At 45.3% G+C, this 18,372-nt stretch overlaps 1 protein-coding gene across 2 annotated transcripts in view; it reads right to left on the bottom strand.

The window, feature by feature from the left end:
* The window catches only part of LOC118509948, a 67,530-nt gene that overhangs the window by 23,746 nt on the left and 25,412 nt on the right, over positions 1-18,372 (bottom strand). For both annotated transcript variants that reach the window (XM_036051294.1, XM_036051283.1), the window contains exon 4: positions 9,602-9,961. In XM_036051294.1, the coding sequence (XP_035907187.1) occupies positions 9,602-9,961 (360 nt within the window). The remainder of the gene's footprint in view (positions 1-9,601; positions 9,962-18,372) is intronic.

Consider the following 18,372-nt stretch of genomic DNA (forward strand, 5'->3'; position numbering starts at 1 on the left):
ATATGGATCAAAACCCTGTATCATTTCATATCGGCTCCTATGTGGACTGTATGCACTAATTTGCTAATCTCTATAAGAAACCCATGTTACCGCAATGTTTACTTGAAACGGACAGCAGCAAATGTGTGTGTGTGCGTAAGAAAATGCGGCCGATTGGTGGCCAGAGCGGCAGTTACGCGCTTGATGATATGCATTTGGAGTGGTCCTGGGCGCTGTCTAATGGCGCTGGGCGCATCTATTTATAAGCATCGACGTCAATTTTACTTCGTTTGTGTATTGCTTTTTTCTCTCCTTTTCCACTTCCTTTCGATACTGTTTATTTTGCAAAAAGAGCAACAACAAAAAAAAACCACCACCAAATGACGGGCGGACCGAAAAGGAAGTTATGTAGGGGTCGTGGTCAGCCCTACAAAAAATGGAGCAGATCAGAGAGTTGTACCTGCTTTTTTTGCCTATGGGAGACTATTTTTGCATATTCAAGATTGGAAAGTTAAGGGAATGGGTGGATTATGAGGAGTTTGAATGGAGGCGATGGTGGGCGGGCCTTTCCCTGTACACGTAAAGATGAAGCGCGGATGTTTAATTTCACTATCATGGCTTGGATGGCAGAAACAACATCAACAACACATACTGACCGGCCGGGTAAGAACAGTCAACGACTCAAACGCGCTTAATTAGCGTTGTATGACATGAGGGTTGTGATTAGTTGATGCAGGCGCACTACGGTGCACCATCCTCATCATCGTCAAGCGTCCACTGCACCCTTTTACACGATTACCACGTAGAATATTGATGAGATTATGTGATGGGTCCATTCAGCTGGAGCTGGGCAGGAGGCGGAGATGCTGAAGGCTTGAGAGAGCTCACGGCTTATTCTTGTTGTATTCTAGGTAGTATAAGTTTATGAGAGGTGGAACGAGTTCAGAGAATTCTTATTTCAAGCTTCAGGAATTCAGCGATACTACAATACATCAGGAACCTCGATGCCTACCGAAGTCTTGAGATACCTTAAAAAGTCCTTGCATGTCATTTTGGACTTTACAGACTTAAAGTAAAGTAGCACAGTAGTTGGTCCTGTGTACAAGAAAACCGTGAGGATAGGACGTAGTACCGATTCTTCTGAGGTCACAGAGTCATCCTGAGCTTCCAGAATTAGAATGAATAAGAACCCTTCTAACCGAAATTGACGCGCTGATTAAACGCATTTTAAGCCCTTCTTATGCTATGGGGCGCCATTAAAACCAGAGACCAATATTATTTTTCTTAATGCGTGGATAATAAAAATGGACGTTGGCCGATATAGGGAGATGACGTAAGCTGGGCTGATTTCATCACAATGTAACATCTTTTAAACACTTTCCCCTTCTTCCGAGTTCTGGACCGATCGAAGTGATGATGCCATAAGTGTACGGTTTGCTTCAAAATACCCCTTTTTGCTTCAAACTCTCCCTAATCCTCACAGCATCCCATCCCATCTTCCAGGCAGATACATCAAGATAACAAACGTTACAGGGCACGTCCGGCGGGGCAACTTTTCGCTTAAACTGCGCAGTTACAGTCAACTTACTTGGCCAACACTTCAAGCGTGCCGCCACGCGCTGGCTAATCCCGGCAGAGAACGGGGAAAAATCGAACGAACATTTCGCAAGCCACCCTTTCCATTCGGTTCTTCATCACCATCACCATTGGCTAGCCGGCCGTACAAACAAACAAAGCGATTTTCCCCAATTTTTTCCCCCCCTGCCATCAATATGCAGAAGAGTCGCGCGCACACAGTCCAGTCCACTAGTGGCGTATTGCGCAGTTGGACGAATAAAATGCGCCATTTCTACAATTCCACCAGCCGTGCATATGGTGATGGTATTTCCATCTTGGAACAGAAGAACACACGAAACGATCACGAGGAGGTATGGGGGATTTTCATTAGACGCACGTGCCGATTACCCGGTCTCGCTTAACCATGTGTGCCGACGAGTGTCGACGATGGTGGAGGACGTTTGGATGGAAAGGTTTTAAAAATAGTTTAATCTCAACCGTTCAACCATTCTCCGTGTGTTCTCGCGGCTCGCTCATAATCACACGCCCTGGCGTTCATTAGCAGCAGCAACCGGTATACGTACCCCACCCACCTGATATTGGGGAGACCCATCAGGCGAGGGAGGCGAGATGAGGGACCGAAAAGCGTGGAGAGAGGTGTCAAGTAATATCCGAAAGCCATCTTTAGACTAGCGTTTGTCCTATCGGTGACCAACGGCAAGAGATGCGAATCAAATATCGGCATAGATTACACGGTGAGCAATGACACCCATCAAGTGTATATGGATGTCAGACAAGCGTCAGGCAATCGAGGATGGCATAATTAGTAGACGAGTAATGTCCAGTTGTAACGGAGCTTGTCCAGATATTTCCCACATAGCTTCTTCTTCTAAAATGACAGTTGATATGATAAGTTCACAGATGATGTCCTCCTATTGTAGGAGATTGCAGTATCCTATCAAACGGTGGGTGAAGTTGGCAGGTGTCTAGAGACCCGTGGACTACCTCGTATAAGTGTCCGCGTACTAGGGTTGTTGTTTTAGGAGGCTTCATATCAGGAGGCTTCCTATTAGAAGGCCTCGTATTAGAAGTCTCTCAAAAGAGACCTCATGCATAGGTTCTTATATTAGGAACCTTGAGGTATCGTAGTAGGGGTCTCGAATTAGGGTGCTCATATTAGTAAGCTTTGTGCGTAGTTCGTATTGGGAGATCTCATATTAGGAGGCCTCGTATATACAGCATCGAATTTTGGGTCTAAAACTGGAGACTTTGTATTAGAGGTCTCGTGTAATGGTCAAAGTCCTGACGACTACCATAGACTAAACATTCGGCAATGTCTCTGATTGGAATTTCCTTGAGTTCAGTTAAAAGTTATTGAGAAGAGCTTAATCCACCTTTTGGACCACATCTTGACCGATAAGGTCCGTAAACAATCCGTACCAATCACTCGAATAGTCCCAGCAAGAGAGACCACCACCTCAGAACACAACGATTTTGAGCATTACTTTGATTTATTCGTCATCGAACGCCATTATCGCAGACAATCCCATCCAAAATCCAAAATCACAATCGAAAAGCTATGTGGTCGCAATTGATAAGATAAATGAAATCAATTCTAACCCCTAAACAAAGATGACTATTACTGCTATTCTGCGGGAAGAAAACTTTGACGATATTGTAGCCATTTGTAAGGGATACAGATAAGTAGAATGTATCTTCATCACCTGACAAATAATGAAGTAACCTATTATTCGAGAAATTGGAGTTTCCGCTTGCTTCAGCAAACGTACAGTATAAAAATGCGTTACGATTCATACAAAACGAGGGACTGACTAAGGACTCACCAACAAAAAAAAAAGGACAACTTCACCATTATAATGAAGGGCACAACGTAAAGAGACAAGGATTTTCATTCGTCCGAATCGTCCTGGAAAAGAACAATCGTCCCAAAAACCACCCGCCCTACGGTCGTAGTAAAATTCGCGTCCGGACGACAATAATCCCTTCTCACAAACACACACACACACTCGAATGCACCAAATTGAAGGGTGCGCGTGCGAGCATCGTCTAGGTAAAAAGGGCAGAGCACACGCTGCAAACATGCAACTACCGCAACATTCACACTTTTTTTTTCTTCCTTGAGAGCTTTGTTTTTACTCTCAACCCAATCTCCCATAGGACGTTGGATGAGGATGAGGATGACGATAGGGAAAAATCGGCGAATGAATTTTCGTTCGTTACTGTTGTTCGCTTGTGTGCGTTGTGGCAGGATGGCGTACAGCTGTCTGTGTTTGTGTGAAGTAGACAACAGGGCTTCATTCACTCGGTTTTCACCGATTGGTTTTGCGTTGTTTGACCTTGAAACGGTTTGCAAAACACGGCGTCGATCTGGCGAAGAGTATCGGCCGACATTGGGATACTGTTGCTAACGAGCCTTCTCAAGCGCGGAGCTACGTTTGGCTTTGTGAAACGCAGCGAAACTCTTTGCAAGCGCCAGAGTGGAACCGGGTCCGGTGCTTGGGTTTGAAGAAGAAGCACAGTCGGTACGGTCCACTGCGGACAGAGTAGTTTCCTCCAAAGCCTTGGGGTGCCATTCTACGTATCCCGTCCACGTTCAAGTGCTCAGGTTACGGTTACGGCGTTAGCAGCAAGTAACCATCGGGCAGTGCATAAGCACAGGCGCGTATCGGTGAGCGCTAGCTGGTTGAGTGACGCAGGTCCTCCGATACCCGATAAACCCATCCCTCGGACCTGCAAAACCGATTGTACAATGGTCGTTAATCCAGTTTTTATTGGTTTATAGCAAACACTCCAGCAGTTGCTGTGCTGCTCCAGAGACTCCCACCAAGGTACAGTAGCAGCTGGCAACAAGCGAACCAGATGACGGCATGGGATCGCCCTATAGACAGACGGTCTACACATGTCACCTACTCACATACGCGCCGCATCCTCTCCCACACATACAACGCGCTTTATAGCAACGCAGGAGATCCGACACGGGCGTATGAAGGTAAGGTCACCCGTACTGCGGCAGGATTTATGGCGCCAATTAGACGATCCTTGCGGGCGATATCCCCGTGCATTTCATTTGTTGAATGTGTTGATTGCAATTGCTTCTCACACACGACATCTGGCTTTGGGTAGCCTATCTGCGTAGAGGACTGCACCACAGGAAACACGTTGGGTGCGTGTGTGGGTTTGATAATTGGTTTCGTTTTGGTGGATGATAATAGGTAGATATTATGTTTATCTTCTCTTCTTCTCACTCTCTCTCGCTCTCTCTCGCTTTTTCTGGATGATTTTTTCACACACTCTTGTAAATTTATAGCAAACGAGCTCACCAACATGTACACTCACACTGAAGGGCATTCAGTTCATTTTTTTGACTGTGGCATATAGGCGAAGCAGTGAGGATTGATTGAAGAGATGAGATACGGTGATCTGTTTTTTTTTTTTGTTGGCTCTGCAGAAGCCGTGACCCTACCCCAGAGTCACCCTTGGACACTAAACAAGCCAATATTGCACACACAAGAAATTTCTGCTTTAAGACACTCGAAACCCTGGAACTGGCTTTGTAACGCAACAAATCTAGGTTAGGATTTTCTGCTTTTCGGGTTTTATTGCCATGGGTACCAGTGTTTTGTGTTGCACCCGGAACGATACCGTTTTGGCTTTCGCCCGCCTCTTTCACACACACACACACACTGTCTAACTTACAAAAAATGCACACAAACACACACACTGGACATAAATCCGTTTGATCACTTGATTTTGCTCGACGTTTTGGGCATGCCAAAAATTTGGCCAGGCGGCGAAAGATGACAGGCGGAAGCTAACCTCAGAAACCGGAGAGGGCAGCTGAAGTCGCAGCTGAAGCCTCACTACCCCGAACGCTTTTTCGAGGAACCGTTACTTCAAACGCTACGGAGGACTATACATTTCCCAAGCTCTCGCCCTTCCCTCAGTAACTTCCCGTTCCCCCGGGTTCTCCCCAGGGCGTCATCCGCGTTCAGACAACGTAGGGCAGAAGCCCGTACCGTACGTACCAAGCAATAATGCTCTCGGCGAATTCTCCGTCGATTTCCGGTGTTGCCAGGCAGGCATAGGTGTGGAACACCAAGCGAACGCAGCAGAGTTTTCACAACGTTTCACTGCTGTATAACCAAGCGCGGACCAGTGAGTACTTCGCTGGGAGCACACGGTCGAACGATGCGATGCACGTCGTCACGATATTCCGCTAGATTTGATTGTGTTTTCGTTCGCATTCGACCCTTTCGACGCGGCACACACAACACAGTGAACCCGCGATCCAACGGAACCGAGTGAGGCGCCCTCACCACTCGCGGCCTCAGCGGTGTGTGTGTGTGTGTGTACGCGCGCCTGTATGGGTAAACCGGCCTGTAAGTATGGGTGTGTGTGCCAAACACCTCAAACACACAAATATACACGCGGGCGCACACACACACAACACGCATAGACAAGAAGGCGAAAAACAACAACGCAAACACAGCACACACACACTGGGCTGGAATGAAGCATGGGATCGTGGGGATGGTGCGTACGCGCGACAAAGTAAGCATAATCCCGCGTGGCCTCTTTCATTCCGCCCAAGGGAGATTCCCAACAACAATCCCAATCAACATTTCCAGGCCACTTCCAGTGAGTGACTTCCACTCGTATTCATTTTCATTCTCTCTCTCTCTCTTTCGCTCTCTGCTGCCCATTTTCTGTTGCACTCAGCAGGAGCTCACGGGAAGGCGAGGAGATCCAGATGGTGCACGTTTATCAACACCGACTGACTCGCAGTAACAGTTTCCATGGGCAACAGTCGCTAGATTAATTGATTATGTCATGTTGGACGGTGGTGCTTTTTAAAAAGTGCGCTCGCTTGTGCAAAAGTAATATGTCAGGTATTTTAATATTTAACATTTCAATTTTTCTGCTAAGGAAAGGGAAAAATCGAGAAAAAATAATGACCCAGACAGAACGTTTATATGTCATGCTTTATCGACGGAAATGCTGAGCCGTTAATATGCCAAGAAATGTAAGATAAAAACGAAAAATTTTAAATTTGAATTTAAATTTGTATTTAAAACCAACAGTCACCCTAATATAGTGCTCCTTCATTTCACACACGTATATTGACATAATTTAAATTAAATACTTTTTTTAAATATAACTAAATATAAAAAACATCATTGGGGTTTATGAAGACGATGAATTGTAACCGGTTTCTCCATAACATACGATGAAGAATATAACAGTCTAACCAAAGCAGTTTCCGGCCAAAACAGATGAAAACGGGAACTCATCTCGAAGCATTCGACATCAGACATACCCATTTTGAGAGATTGATCGCTAAACGCTTCACAAATTTGCGATAGTTTTGTGAAGGAATCAATGTGTTCAAATTTGGGTTTCTCATGGAGCTAGACAAATTATTCAACATTTATATAGTTGTAATATTTGCAGAGTTATAATGAAAATTTATATTTTTTTATATTTTAAAATTTTGGTTTACATTACTAGAGCATCAATGACATGAATTGACCTTGCCAAAGAAGCTCTTAACAAAGTTTGTTTTTATTATTTTTGTAATATGTACTATGATCTAAGTTCTGAAGTTTTGCTTGATAAAAATGGTCTATGGCGAAAGACTTTTAAGGTCGCTCGCATGGACCAAGGAGGCATGGTAGGCGCAAATTGAGATGAAGTGATAGCATTGATGCGTCGACCAGAGTTATCCAAGACTTAGAATTGGCAGAAGATGGCGTTAGACCGAAAGCTGTTCGAGGATTTCTGAGGCAGTAAAAGACCGGTTTTAGGTCCTGACAAGTAAGTAAGCATGTGTGGAGTTGTTAAGTCTATATATTTTGAATGAAGAGATGGCAGCATTTCAGCATAAAAATGTCAAAACTGTCAAACTGGCTTAGGTCATCAGGGACCCCATTGCTCTTGCTTCACAAATTAATCCTATTCACCCATTTTCTGAAAACAAACTCAATTGTACTGATTTACCTAATCCGATATGGACAATTACCATGCACAGCGTACGCTCCCGAAACCTAGCGAAGAAGCATTTTATTGCCTTTGTTAGCCTTTCCCAATGTGAGCACTTTCGTTTGTTTGAAGCTACTCGCCGTGTCCGTATCATCCTTTCTTTGGAAAGTCAGAACTTTACAAACTAAAAGTTCAAAATCAACCCACACTAACATAGCGGTCCGCGTTGGTTACATGCCGTACGGGGGCTCTCACTGGAAGTGATGCAACAGAGACTCGTATGCGCCTGCTCCATCCGGCCCCGGTTAGAGAGCGAGCACGGGAATGAAATAGATTTTCACACGCCTCTTGAGAGAATCTACGGCACTCACTCTCAGTAAACCCATACAAAATCGTACACACGGGAAGAATACGGGATTCGCAGTTGCATACGCTTCCATGCTGAAGCTGCTAAAACAACCCGCGTCTCTGTATGTGTTTATGGGGTGGGTATGCGTTGGTGGTCGAACTGATGAAGCTTCTGTTGACCATGAACAAATGGGCAAACGGCGCGGCAGTAATCTAATACAGCGGATGTGTAGTAATATGGATGCAATATGAAGACCGCGTAATAGGTCACTGCGAGCAAGGTTAGACATCTGTTGTCAATTACAGGAATTTTATTTAGTTTGGAGCTCGTTTGCATATGCTTCACGGCGCTGTTCATGAGCTCTGGAACGTGGATGATGCCTCTGCCTGTACGTTAGAATGTTGCCAAGGTCATAGCGCTATTTCGAGCTCTGTTTCTTAGCGAAATGGGAAGAAAACTAATAGCTCTAAAAGACGTTCTGGATAGCATCAGCGCGTAAACGTAAACAATAAACAGTAAGTTATCAAAATAAAAGGGTGTGATGATAACCTCTCGAATGAACTGACTATCGAATACATCACACAAAATCCTTACAGAGTAGAGTTGTCAATCGATCAATACTGGACACAATCGATATCATACACCCAAAGCAGTCATAATAGAATATTTAGAACCTGGAATCAATGAAACCCTAGACGATAAATGGCAATTTAATGATTTAATTTTCTGATCCGTATCGCTAGCGATACAAAAGCGTTTAGACAGAGGAGCGATGTAGAATCCGTACGTACATATATGATTGATGAGCTCTGGAACGTAGCATGTGGATCAATTTCGGTGACAGGCATCCCCAACCAGAACTCAATGATACGTGCGACGTCAGGTACTTGCATGTCACCGATATTACCACGCCAGATAGAATTACTCACATGGCGGATTATTCGGCGCTCGGAAAGCAACTTCAAGAGTCCAGCTCCAGTTCCCCCCAAAAACAACTCCAACCTCAACGTACAGCCGGTTCAAGAGCTTGGTTTCTCGTGTGTCTCGCTGTGTCATAATTGGTCAAGAATTCACCGCGCGCACACGGTACCTCGCTAAAAGCCGACCACACACATTGTGTGGATCATCATCTCCACCTGATCTCTCCCGCTGTACATCGGTCGCAAAATTTTCGTCGGACATTGCTGCAGATCCGCCCTACGCGACCGCACAGCCCCAGAGATCCCCGGTCCGGTTTATCCCGTTCGTGGCAAAAAAAAAAAAACGATTCAACATAATTGCATGGTTCCGGTCCAATAGGCTAGAGTTATGTCAGCGTGTCGTTGCAATTGTGTTGCCATTCAACGATGGTTGATTATGCTGACATTCGTTCCCGGTCCGCGCTCACCGCGACGCCGCACATTCGGCGACCACTGGAGCGAACGGTCGTACGTCAAGTCGAGCGTTTTATTTTGCTCGCTCCTATTTCGTTGATTCTGCCCTTCATTTCTGCACGGCGTCGTCGGTGGGAACGGGCTCGTCTAAGAGTTATCCGCACATCAGTGATATTTGAACATGATACGCATGGGAAGAACGCCGGGCACCCGATGGCGGCGCATACATTTCGTGTGCGAGACGAGAGGACCCTTCAACTCTTCAACTCTTGCCGTCCTTACCCTGGTCAACCGCTGAAGAACTCACATGCACTTGCGTGATTGTATGTGTGTGTCTACTTACTCTTCCTGCAGCTCGATACCACTGTCGTCGTGCGGTCCTGCCGTGCCCGTTCCACCGTCCAACGGATGGTAGCCGCCACCGGAATACTGCGGATGGTACTGTAGATGGTGATGGTGGTGATGCGACGGTGCATGGTGATGCGGCACATGATGCAAGCCGGACAGTCCCGTGCTCGGATAGTGATGGTGCACCAGATTGCCGGGCGGACCGCTACCGCCACTGTACACGGTCGTGTGTCCTGCACCGGCCAGCACTGCCGGCGACTGAAAGAACTCCCGCTCGGCGTGCTCGGGCAGGGGTGTCGGCGTCTCGAATACGAGCGTTTCCACCATCGAGCCCTTGGACGAGCCGAACGATACTCTGCGGAAAAGGAAAAAAACGGAAGCAAAAAAACGGCACATATAAACAGGAGATCGTTAACTCTGGGAAGGAGGGGAGGGAAAACTGGAATAGATTTTATAGCTTAAAGTCTTATTGCCGTTTGATTTCGTTGTTTATGCGATTGTGGTTGCAGCAGACAACAGCGAGCGCGATGTGCGTTAACTTTAGCAAAACTGGAATAACAAACCCATAAATCAGATCGGGCAGATGGGTTACGGTAGGACGGTACAATAGCCGATGATGTTGTTCCGTACCCTCATACACAAGACAGCAATAACATGCTTTTTGAGCTGCTATGATCACCAAAAATAGTTGACAGATTTTAAAGAAAATAGTATAAAATGTCCCAAGAGAGAGCCGGATCTTTCAGGGATAAGAGTCTTTCTAAACCATTTAAATACAAGACGTACCTGACACCTGTCATATGTCAGCTGTCAAATTTGACATTTCAAAATTGCTGCTATTAAGACAAGTTTTAAAGTAACTGATCAGACAACAGCATTGATTGTTCCTGTTCCATGAGATATTCAATTCAAAATTGCCGTTAGTGACGCATGTCAGCTGTCAGACTACTACTAACAAAGGGGCCTACAAAGACTTCAGTTAGAAACAAACAAACATAACCAGTTTCTGTCAAATATTCAGTACTTAATTCAAAACTGGTAAACTGATTCCATCAGGATGCGGCGCCGGTCTTCATACGGCAGTACCGGGGTTCAAATCCCATTCGGACCACCTCCCCGTACACAAAGCTGACTACCTTGCTACGGGTAAAATTAAGTCACAGAAAGCCAGAAATCGCAGGCCGAGACCTTTCGAGGTTGTAGTGCCACCGAAGAAGAAGAAGAAAGTTATTCCGAAGTGTTTGACAACAATCATACCATTTTGACATATTGGTCGCTAATGACGAAAAAAGACTCTAAATGTGCTAAAACTTCACAGTTACTGTACAAACTTTATTAATAAATAAAGGAACATAAGCCCAAGTTATCAGTTTTTAAACCACAGATGAATTTCTGAATAAAGCTCATGTGTCAGATGTCAAATTAGAAACTTCAAATAATAGTGATACTGATTTAAATGTCAATAATCACTAGAACAAGAGAGGGCAGCCAGGTGGAGAGGCGACAGCGGCGCCGGTCTTTACACGGCAGGACCGGGGTTCAAGTCTCATCTGGGCCGTTCCTCCGTAGTGAGGACTGACTATCCAGCTATCAGCTGTGAGCTATCCAGGTATCATGAAGTCTAGTAAGCCAGAAATAGCAGGCATGACCCAAAAGCTCGTTAGACCAAAGAAGAGGAAGAATCACCAGAACAGTTCATAGCCATCGCAATGCTTAATTTAAAATTGCGGTAATTTCAGTGTCTTACTTAAGCAGATAATACGGACCAACGAAATCGTAGCTCGAATTTATATTTTGTATTGGAAGATCTAATTCTCATTTATACTTTCGAATAGAATTTATTTTTTATTCTCGCAACAATTTTGTATCTTCGTCCAACACAATTCTTAACGGGTTTTTTTTAATCAAAAATTATATCCACATTATAAACTCTAAGCGTACTGTCAAATTTTATAATCCGCGCAACTGGATTATCGCTCAAGTCGGGAGCACACTGTATACAAATGGGCTATTAAGGATCCGTGTTTATTATCTTTTACTGATTTCCTTTATGAAAAACTTTTTCAATATAACAACTGTATTGTGTCAAACTCTTGGATATTATGGACGCACCTCTACATTTTTTTCCTGATAATAAATCCGCAACTATATTTTTCATCACATTAAGAATAACAAAACAATTCTCAGAACACAAACATAAGCAGCAATATCTGCTCGACACCACCCTTCTTCTCACTCCAAATATCAATGCCAACGCGTCCGGTGTTAAAGTTATTTACTGTTTTCTCTCCTCCATTTTGCTCGACTGTATACAACAGTTGAGAACAAAAATTCAGCCGCTGGCGTGGATGGCGTCAAATTATGAGCTCATAAAATCTCATCTCTTAGATTCCTTCCATCTTCACCTTCCATTTCCCCTCACTCCAGCAAGGAAATTGTTCCCAAACACCGAATTTCGTACACAATTTGCTAAATTTTACATTTATGACATTTTGATTTTCGCGACTCGCACCGCACCCGGAATGCGGACCGGCAATGGTTTCGCGCCGGATTTACGAACATTATGGCCGATGTCTACGGCACGAGAGGGGGGAGGTTGGGGGGGGGGGGGAGAAAAGAAATAAACGCGCTCGAGGTAACCCAACCAACCAATATTCCATTTGGCCGGTAGGGCCAGAATGTCTTCAGGAGAAAGACGAAAGAGATAACGATAGAGCGAGTGAAGGAGAGCGAGCGAAAGATAGCGCAACAGATCACAGACGGTAACAGCAGTAGCAGCCTGCACACCGGGGTCCGCTGAATGATGCTAAATTTATCTTTATTCAATTTCAGATCCCAAAAAACCGTTTGCGGCTGGCTGGCGGCATTCCGGCATGGAATTGGAATCGGTAGCGCGAAAATGCAGTGAAGATTTTTTGGCGCGTGCCCTCACCATTCCGGATACCCATCCACCTTCAACTAGTTTCGCAGGGAACAGGGCTGGAAAGGCGTCGGGTGAGTGAAAGTAAATAGCAAAACAACAACATAAAATCATCCACGAATATTTCTGACTGACGAATGGAAATGGAAGAATGTTCAATGCCTTCTCGTATTGACAGGTATTGGGAATGCGGGCGAGAGAAGGAACGACAGCGGCAAATCAATGTTTTATTTCTAAATATATAGAAAACCGTAAGATACGGCAAAACATTAACCGGAATCCGGTGTACCGGTTCCTGCGGCTGGTGCAGAGTACACAGAGCGTTAATGAATTATAGTGCGTTGCTGAATGCATTTGCTTGAATGATTGTATGCGCATGCAAGAACACATTTATTTTGTAAATAAATAGGAAGCTATTATTCGGAGGTTCTTGCTTCTTCCTGCTCGGTAGGATTTATATGACAGCTTGAAAGGATTAGTTTTTGAATGTGGAACAAGATTACGTAATTTAAAATAACAATAACCTCAAAAATACCGAAGCGATGACTCAGTTCTTTACGCCAATTATATTAATCACGAAGTACTATTGATGACATCACCAAGGAACTGGTCCTCGTTTGCAGGGGTAAATCAAGTCAAAGAAGTCATTAAAAGCAGACAACAAGTCCTCTCAAGAGTTGGTCTAAGAAACTAAGAAAATTAAACTCTAATGACAGTCAGATCCCATCAGTAAAACCTTGTGACATCTGTCAAGTCTGTAACCTCTTTCGCTGTTGGAAAGTCATTTTGAGCTCAACAACACTAGCAACTAACACCGAATGTCCAATCATAGAGAGCGTAGAGTTCGATTTTTGATAAAGCTTTCGATGGTTTGCAATAGATGCCGCCTCACTACTATCTGAGAGCGTTATCAGTGAGCGTTACGTAAACTGGAAAGCGTTATATTAGTGCTGGGTGTGTATATGATATTAAGACTAAGTCTCTGCGTGGTAATTCTTCTGAATTCTATGGAACCTGAAATTCTCTGTCGCGTCATGAGCTTAAATTCTTACTCAACCTCCCCAAACAACACCATGAAAAACACTGGCCGAACGCATCGATCATAACGATCGTATCACTGGGACCGCCGTGCCCTGGACTCAATTAACTGCGCCATGCTTCGGGAAAACACTTATGGGAAAATGATGCTAAAAATAACGCCCATCGAAAATAAAGTCGTCTGCGGATAACTCTACTCGTGTATATCTTCCATTTATATATATAATCGCCTAGACGGTCGTAGGTCAACCACCACTATACCCCGGACCTCGGGGTAGAACGTAGCAGCAGCTGCTAATGGAGGCACGATAATCACTCTCTGCCCGGTCCCTCGTTCTTCACTTACTCCAACTGTATCTGCAACAGGCGTATTTCAGGTTAGAAAATGAGGAAGACAATCTACGAACTTCATAAACCGATTCGGTTCAAAACCAAAGAGGGAATGGCTTTTCTGCAACGGCAGTGCTGCCAAACTCGACGGAAAAAAATAAACACTAGCTGTTCCAGACTTTTACCACGCTTATCTATGCCAATGCATGCAGGGAGGTCTTCTCCCGAGAAGATCCCCGAACGCAAACACGCACAAAATGGTTTCTCGTTTCCGAGATGAGCTGAGGATGCGCTCCGTAACAGTTGTTCATAGTAGGGCTATTTTTGTATTTTTTATGCGATGAGTTTGCAGTACGTGTGTGAGTGTTTCTGTCTGTCTGTCAAAATCACCGTCATCGGGTTGTGAGGGTTCACACCGGGTGAACCAGAGGCAGAACTTTCTCCATCACGTTATTTCACAGCGCGCCCCCAAACTGAATTGGTTAGCAAAATAATGGCTTCACAGCCTAGACGGGGAGGGCCAGATTGATCGGGGCAAGCCGGCATATCGATCCGTTCCGATTTCGTGCAGACGTTTGGGCGAGGGTTTTGGGATGGTGTGAAAGGAGAGTACACGAGCGGTTAAAAGGAAAAGCACACACACACACACCGTTCGGAGTTGTTCCTCAAGCCCACTTTTCTTATATTTTCTCACGAGACACACCTCCAACACCTCGTGCCGGGTTCTCGTTCGATTCGGTGAAGCAGTATTACCGTGAGGCTCAGACACTCCCTCTCTCTGTCTCTCGTTCGACGAGGAAGCCGGTAAGCCTAGATCTGTAAAACGTGGTTGAGTGTGGTAAGAAAGGCAGGAAAATCTCTTGCTATGAGCAGCACACAAAAAAAGACTCCCACAAAACATGCCCATGCCGTCATGCCGTCGAACCGAGCCGAAAGATGCAATAATCGGTGAAAAGCACAGACAGAAACGTCGATTTTGATGGAGCGTATCGAGCGGGATAGAGAATGAGCGAGAACGAGCATGCATGAGGTGGAAGCTAAACGACCCAAACGGTTCGACTCGATCGCTCATTGTGCGAGCAAGTTAATCGATCATCAATATCCGGCCCGCCATTATGATAACGGACAGAGGCGCTCGGCTGATGTATTTGCATGTGCACCAGTCGTGTACGAGGATGGTAAAATTAATTTCCCTGTGTGCTTTACGACGCGAAAGTACACACACATAAGACAAAGAAAAAGATGGTGAAAATGAGAAAAAAATGCAAAATTGATATGCAAAAATTTATGGCTTGAAAAATCTGCATAACTGGCAACACTGCCAATCAAATTAATGTCGATGACAGCTCAGCAAAAAAGGGGTTAATTAACCTCCTCCACCCCGAGAGAATAATTGACATACGAGTTCGATAGTTGACATCACCAGTACCAGAGCGCGATTGTTTTAAGTTTACAAAAACAAACAGAACAAATAAAAACAAAGCCACACACGCACACCAAACAAACCGATCCATCGCATCATTTGACATCATTTACTAGGAATGGCCAACATCTGGGCCGATGTTTATTGTTTTCCCCCTGATGGTGTCGTGGGGAAAGGTTCGAGGACTTTAAAGTGCATCAATTGAATGAACGATCTAGATGTAGGCGGCAGTCTGCTGCACATGACATGATCGTGTTGCACCCGCGAACGAGAAGATCCGCTAGAAGAGCTAGCAGACCAGCCCCGCTGTTCATCCCAAAAACCAAATACAACAAAAAAAAAACCCATTTCCCATCCTTAACCTGCCGGTGTAGAGTTCGCTGTTGCGAGGGCAAAACACATCAGCAGTATGATAATTGAAGCTAATCGGCACAACGCGTCAATCTTGCATTTGCGCATGTCTCCTATCGAGACATCGTTAAGTGTCACCGAACCCCCTTTGATGCGACCCCATGATGGACAACTGCGGAGTCCGGCGATCACAATTACTGCCGGTTGGATGATGCATGCGAGACTTTCTACCCACCACGGTGGTGGTGGTGGTCCCAACCTAATACCCTAATGTCTGATTGAGAAGATCTCATCTCATCCGGCGGGCTCCAGATGTGATTCTTTCACTCCGACTACGGGCTGCGGGATTACTGGAGACTGGCGAGGGAGAAGCCTGCTCATGGCGAAAAAAAACCTCTGCAATTAAATCATACGCCTCGCGCCGTGCCTGTCGATCAGCGTACGACGACGGCCTGTTCAAGAAAAACCCGTCCCAGGACATTCTAGGTCGCGAGGCATCGGGCGAAAGTGTAGTGTGTTTTCTACGCCGTGATCCGTGGCATCCAGAGGTAGGATCGGAAGCGGGCACGGTAACTGCAATAATTTTCCTCCGGGGCGAAAGTAGATTCATCGTCTTCTTTCTAATGCCAACCGACGCAACGCAACGTCCTCTCTCCTGTGTAACAGCAGCAAACATCGTCATCATCATCATTAAACAAACCGATCGCAACCAGATCAACGTACCTCCGACGTGCTCATTCAGAGACCGTGCAGACGATACGATGCAGCCCGTAGAATGTGTGGTGTGGCGCAGACAACCATTTCCATTGCGTGGGGAAAGGGGGGGGGGAGTGGAGATAAACGTCCGGACGGCAGGAAAAGCCCCATTACCCGGGGCGTTTGGGGTGGTGGGGGGTAGTTGTGAGAAGCATTTTTCACCTTCTTCTTCGGTCTGCTTGCGCCGATGCAGCTGTCTGTGCTGGGAACCGCGACGCCATTTCCCACCGAAGCTCGGCGAAATGATCACGAGCGGTGATGGAGGCACAACAATCGATCGATCGCATCACAATTGCGGAGCGCGCCAATACGAGGGTATGGGTAGTTGGTTCGGTAGCACTTGGTACTAGCTTTTGACAATTGAACCCGGAACAGGGAGACAGAGGAAGAGAGGGAAAGGGTAAAGCGGGAAGAAGTAGTTGACCCTTTATCCCATAATTTTCTCCACCAGGTTGTTTGCAATGCAAAATGCAATTGAGGAAGATGATGGCACAAGATCGCACAAAGTAGGGAAACTCTTGCTACAATGTTTGACAGAGACTTCACCAACTTCAAGAGCATTGAGAGCAGCTAACCGGACGATAAACTGAACTCAAACTAATACATCACTCCACCAAGCAACGAGTATCCGCAAAGGTTTTTCAATATCCCGAAAAACCGAATCTCAACGCCACGCCATCCGCAACTCCACAATCAACAGGAATAAAATGGCGCATTATTCCTAAACCGAAGCCCCAGCTCTCGGTATGCAGATTGTTTTAACTATATGCACTCCAAAAAAATCACGACCATCATACTAACAACCATTATGGCTGTCATCAATGATACTTCGCGGTCTCTTCACGCTCGCGTACACCGCTGGACGAAGATGGAATGTCCCTACCCACTGGCGAGACGGAGAGAATAATTTCGGCAAAGATTGCGTCTGGACACCATATAGGATATGGCACCAACCAGACCGTAAGACAGTGTACATTTATTGATAACCATAACCTTGACGCCGAACTGTGAGACGGGTCCGAATTTTGAACAATATCTTCCAGCACACCAAACATGGCGCACTCGTGAGGTGCTCTAATTGGGGCGCACAGTCACCAAAAATGGTGGATGACGTTTTGGTGGATTAGTTTTGCTGCTGTGGTTGTGGCCATTTACATATATCATCTACTATCTCGGTTTATGATCGTTCTAATAGATTTGCCCACAACATTCTACAGAGGACTTCTACACCCCTGCGTCTGTCTTACACGCACCACCAACTGATGTCATCGCTGGCATGGGTGTTGGTGGTTTTATTTTCGTTTCGTTTTTTTTTTGTGTGTTGGTTTTCTTTTCTTTCGTTGCCAAATTAGCATACACGGTTAAAGTTTCTGCCGTCCGTCCGTGTTTACGTCTAAAGCAGCTGATCTGCTGCGTTGATGAGGGTTTTCTGTGTTTTTTTTTTTGCTTAGCTGTTCACCGTTTCTTTGATCGAAACGATAATCCATACACATACTTGTGTATGCATCACAAAACGAACACATCCCATCCCCAATCCGAATTGGCAATTGAATTTTCTTGTTTATTGCAATGGCCGCCGGCTGTGGTGCTTGTTTTTCGGGATGTTCCAACCCAAACACACGTGCGCGGGGGTGGGATTGTTTAATTTTTTTCTTTCTTTTACTTCTCTCTCTCCCCCAATAGTTTTCCAATTCGGAATTGGAGGATAGTAGCTGGTGTTTTTTTTTTTTGTTGTTGCTTGTTGTTCGTTTTTTTGTTTTGCTGCTATAAGCTTACTTCCAGGTTTAAACACAGTTGCTTGGTTTTGTTTTACTTTCGACGAGTCTCGAGCTCGCCTCACTCAACATCATAATGAAAATGGAACGGGATGGAAGAGGTGGAAAACAGAACGGGAACGGGGGAAAACGGGGTGGGGGAGCGGTGAGTCACCTGGGCAATAATGAATGCG

This window comes from Anopheles stephensi, chromosome X, assembly GCF_013141755.1.
Source record: "Anopheles stephensi strain Indian chromosome X, UCI_ANSTEP_V1.0, whole genome shotgun sequence".
Classification (NCBI taxonomy): domain Eukaryota; kingdom Metazoa; phylum Arthropoda; class Insecta; order Diptera; family Culicidae; genus Anopheles; species Anopheles stephensi.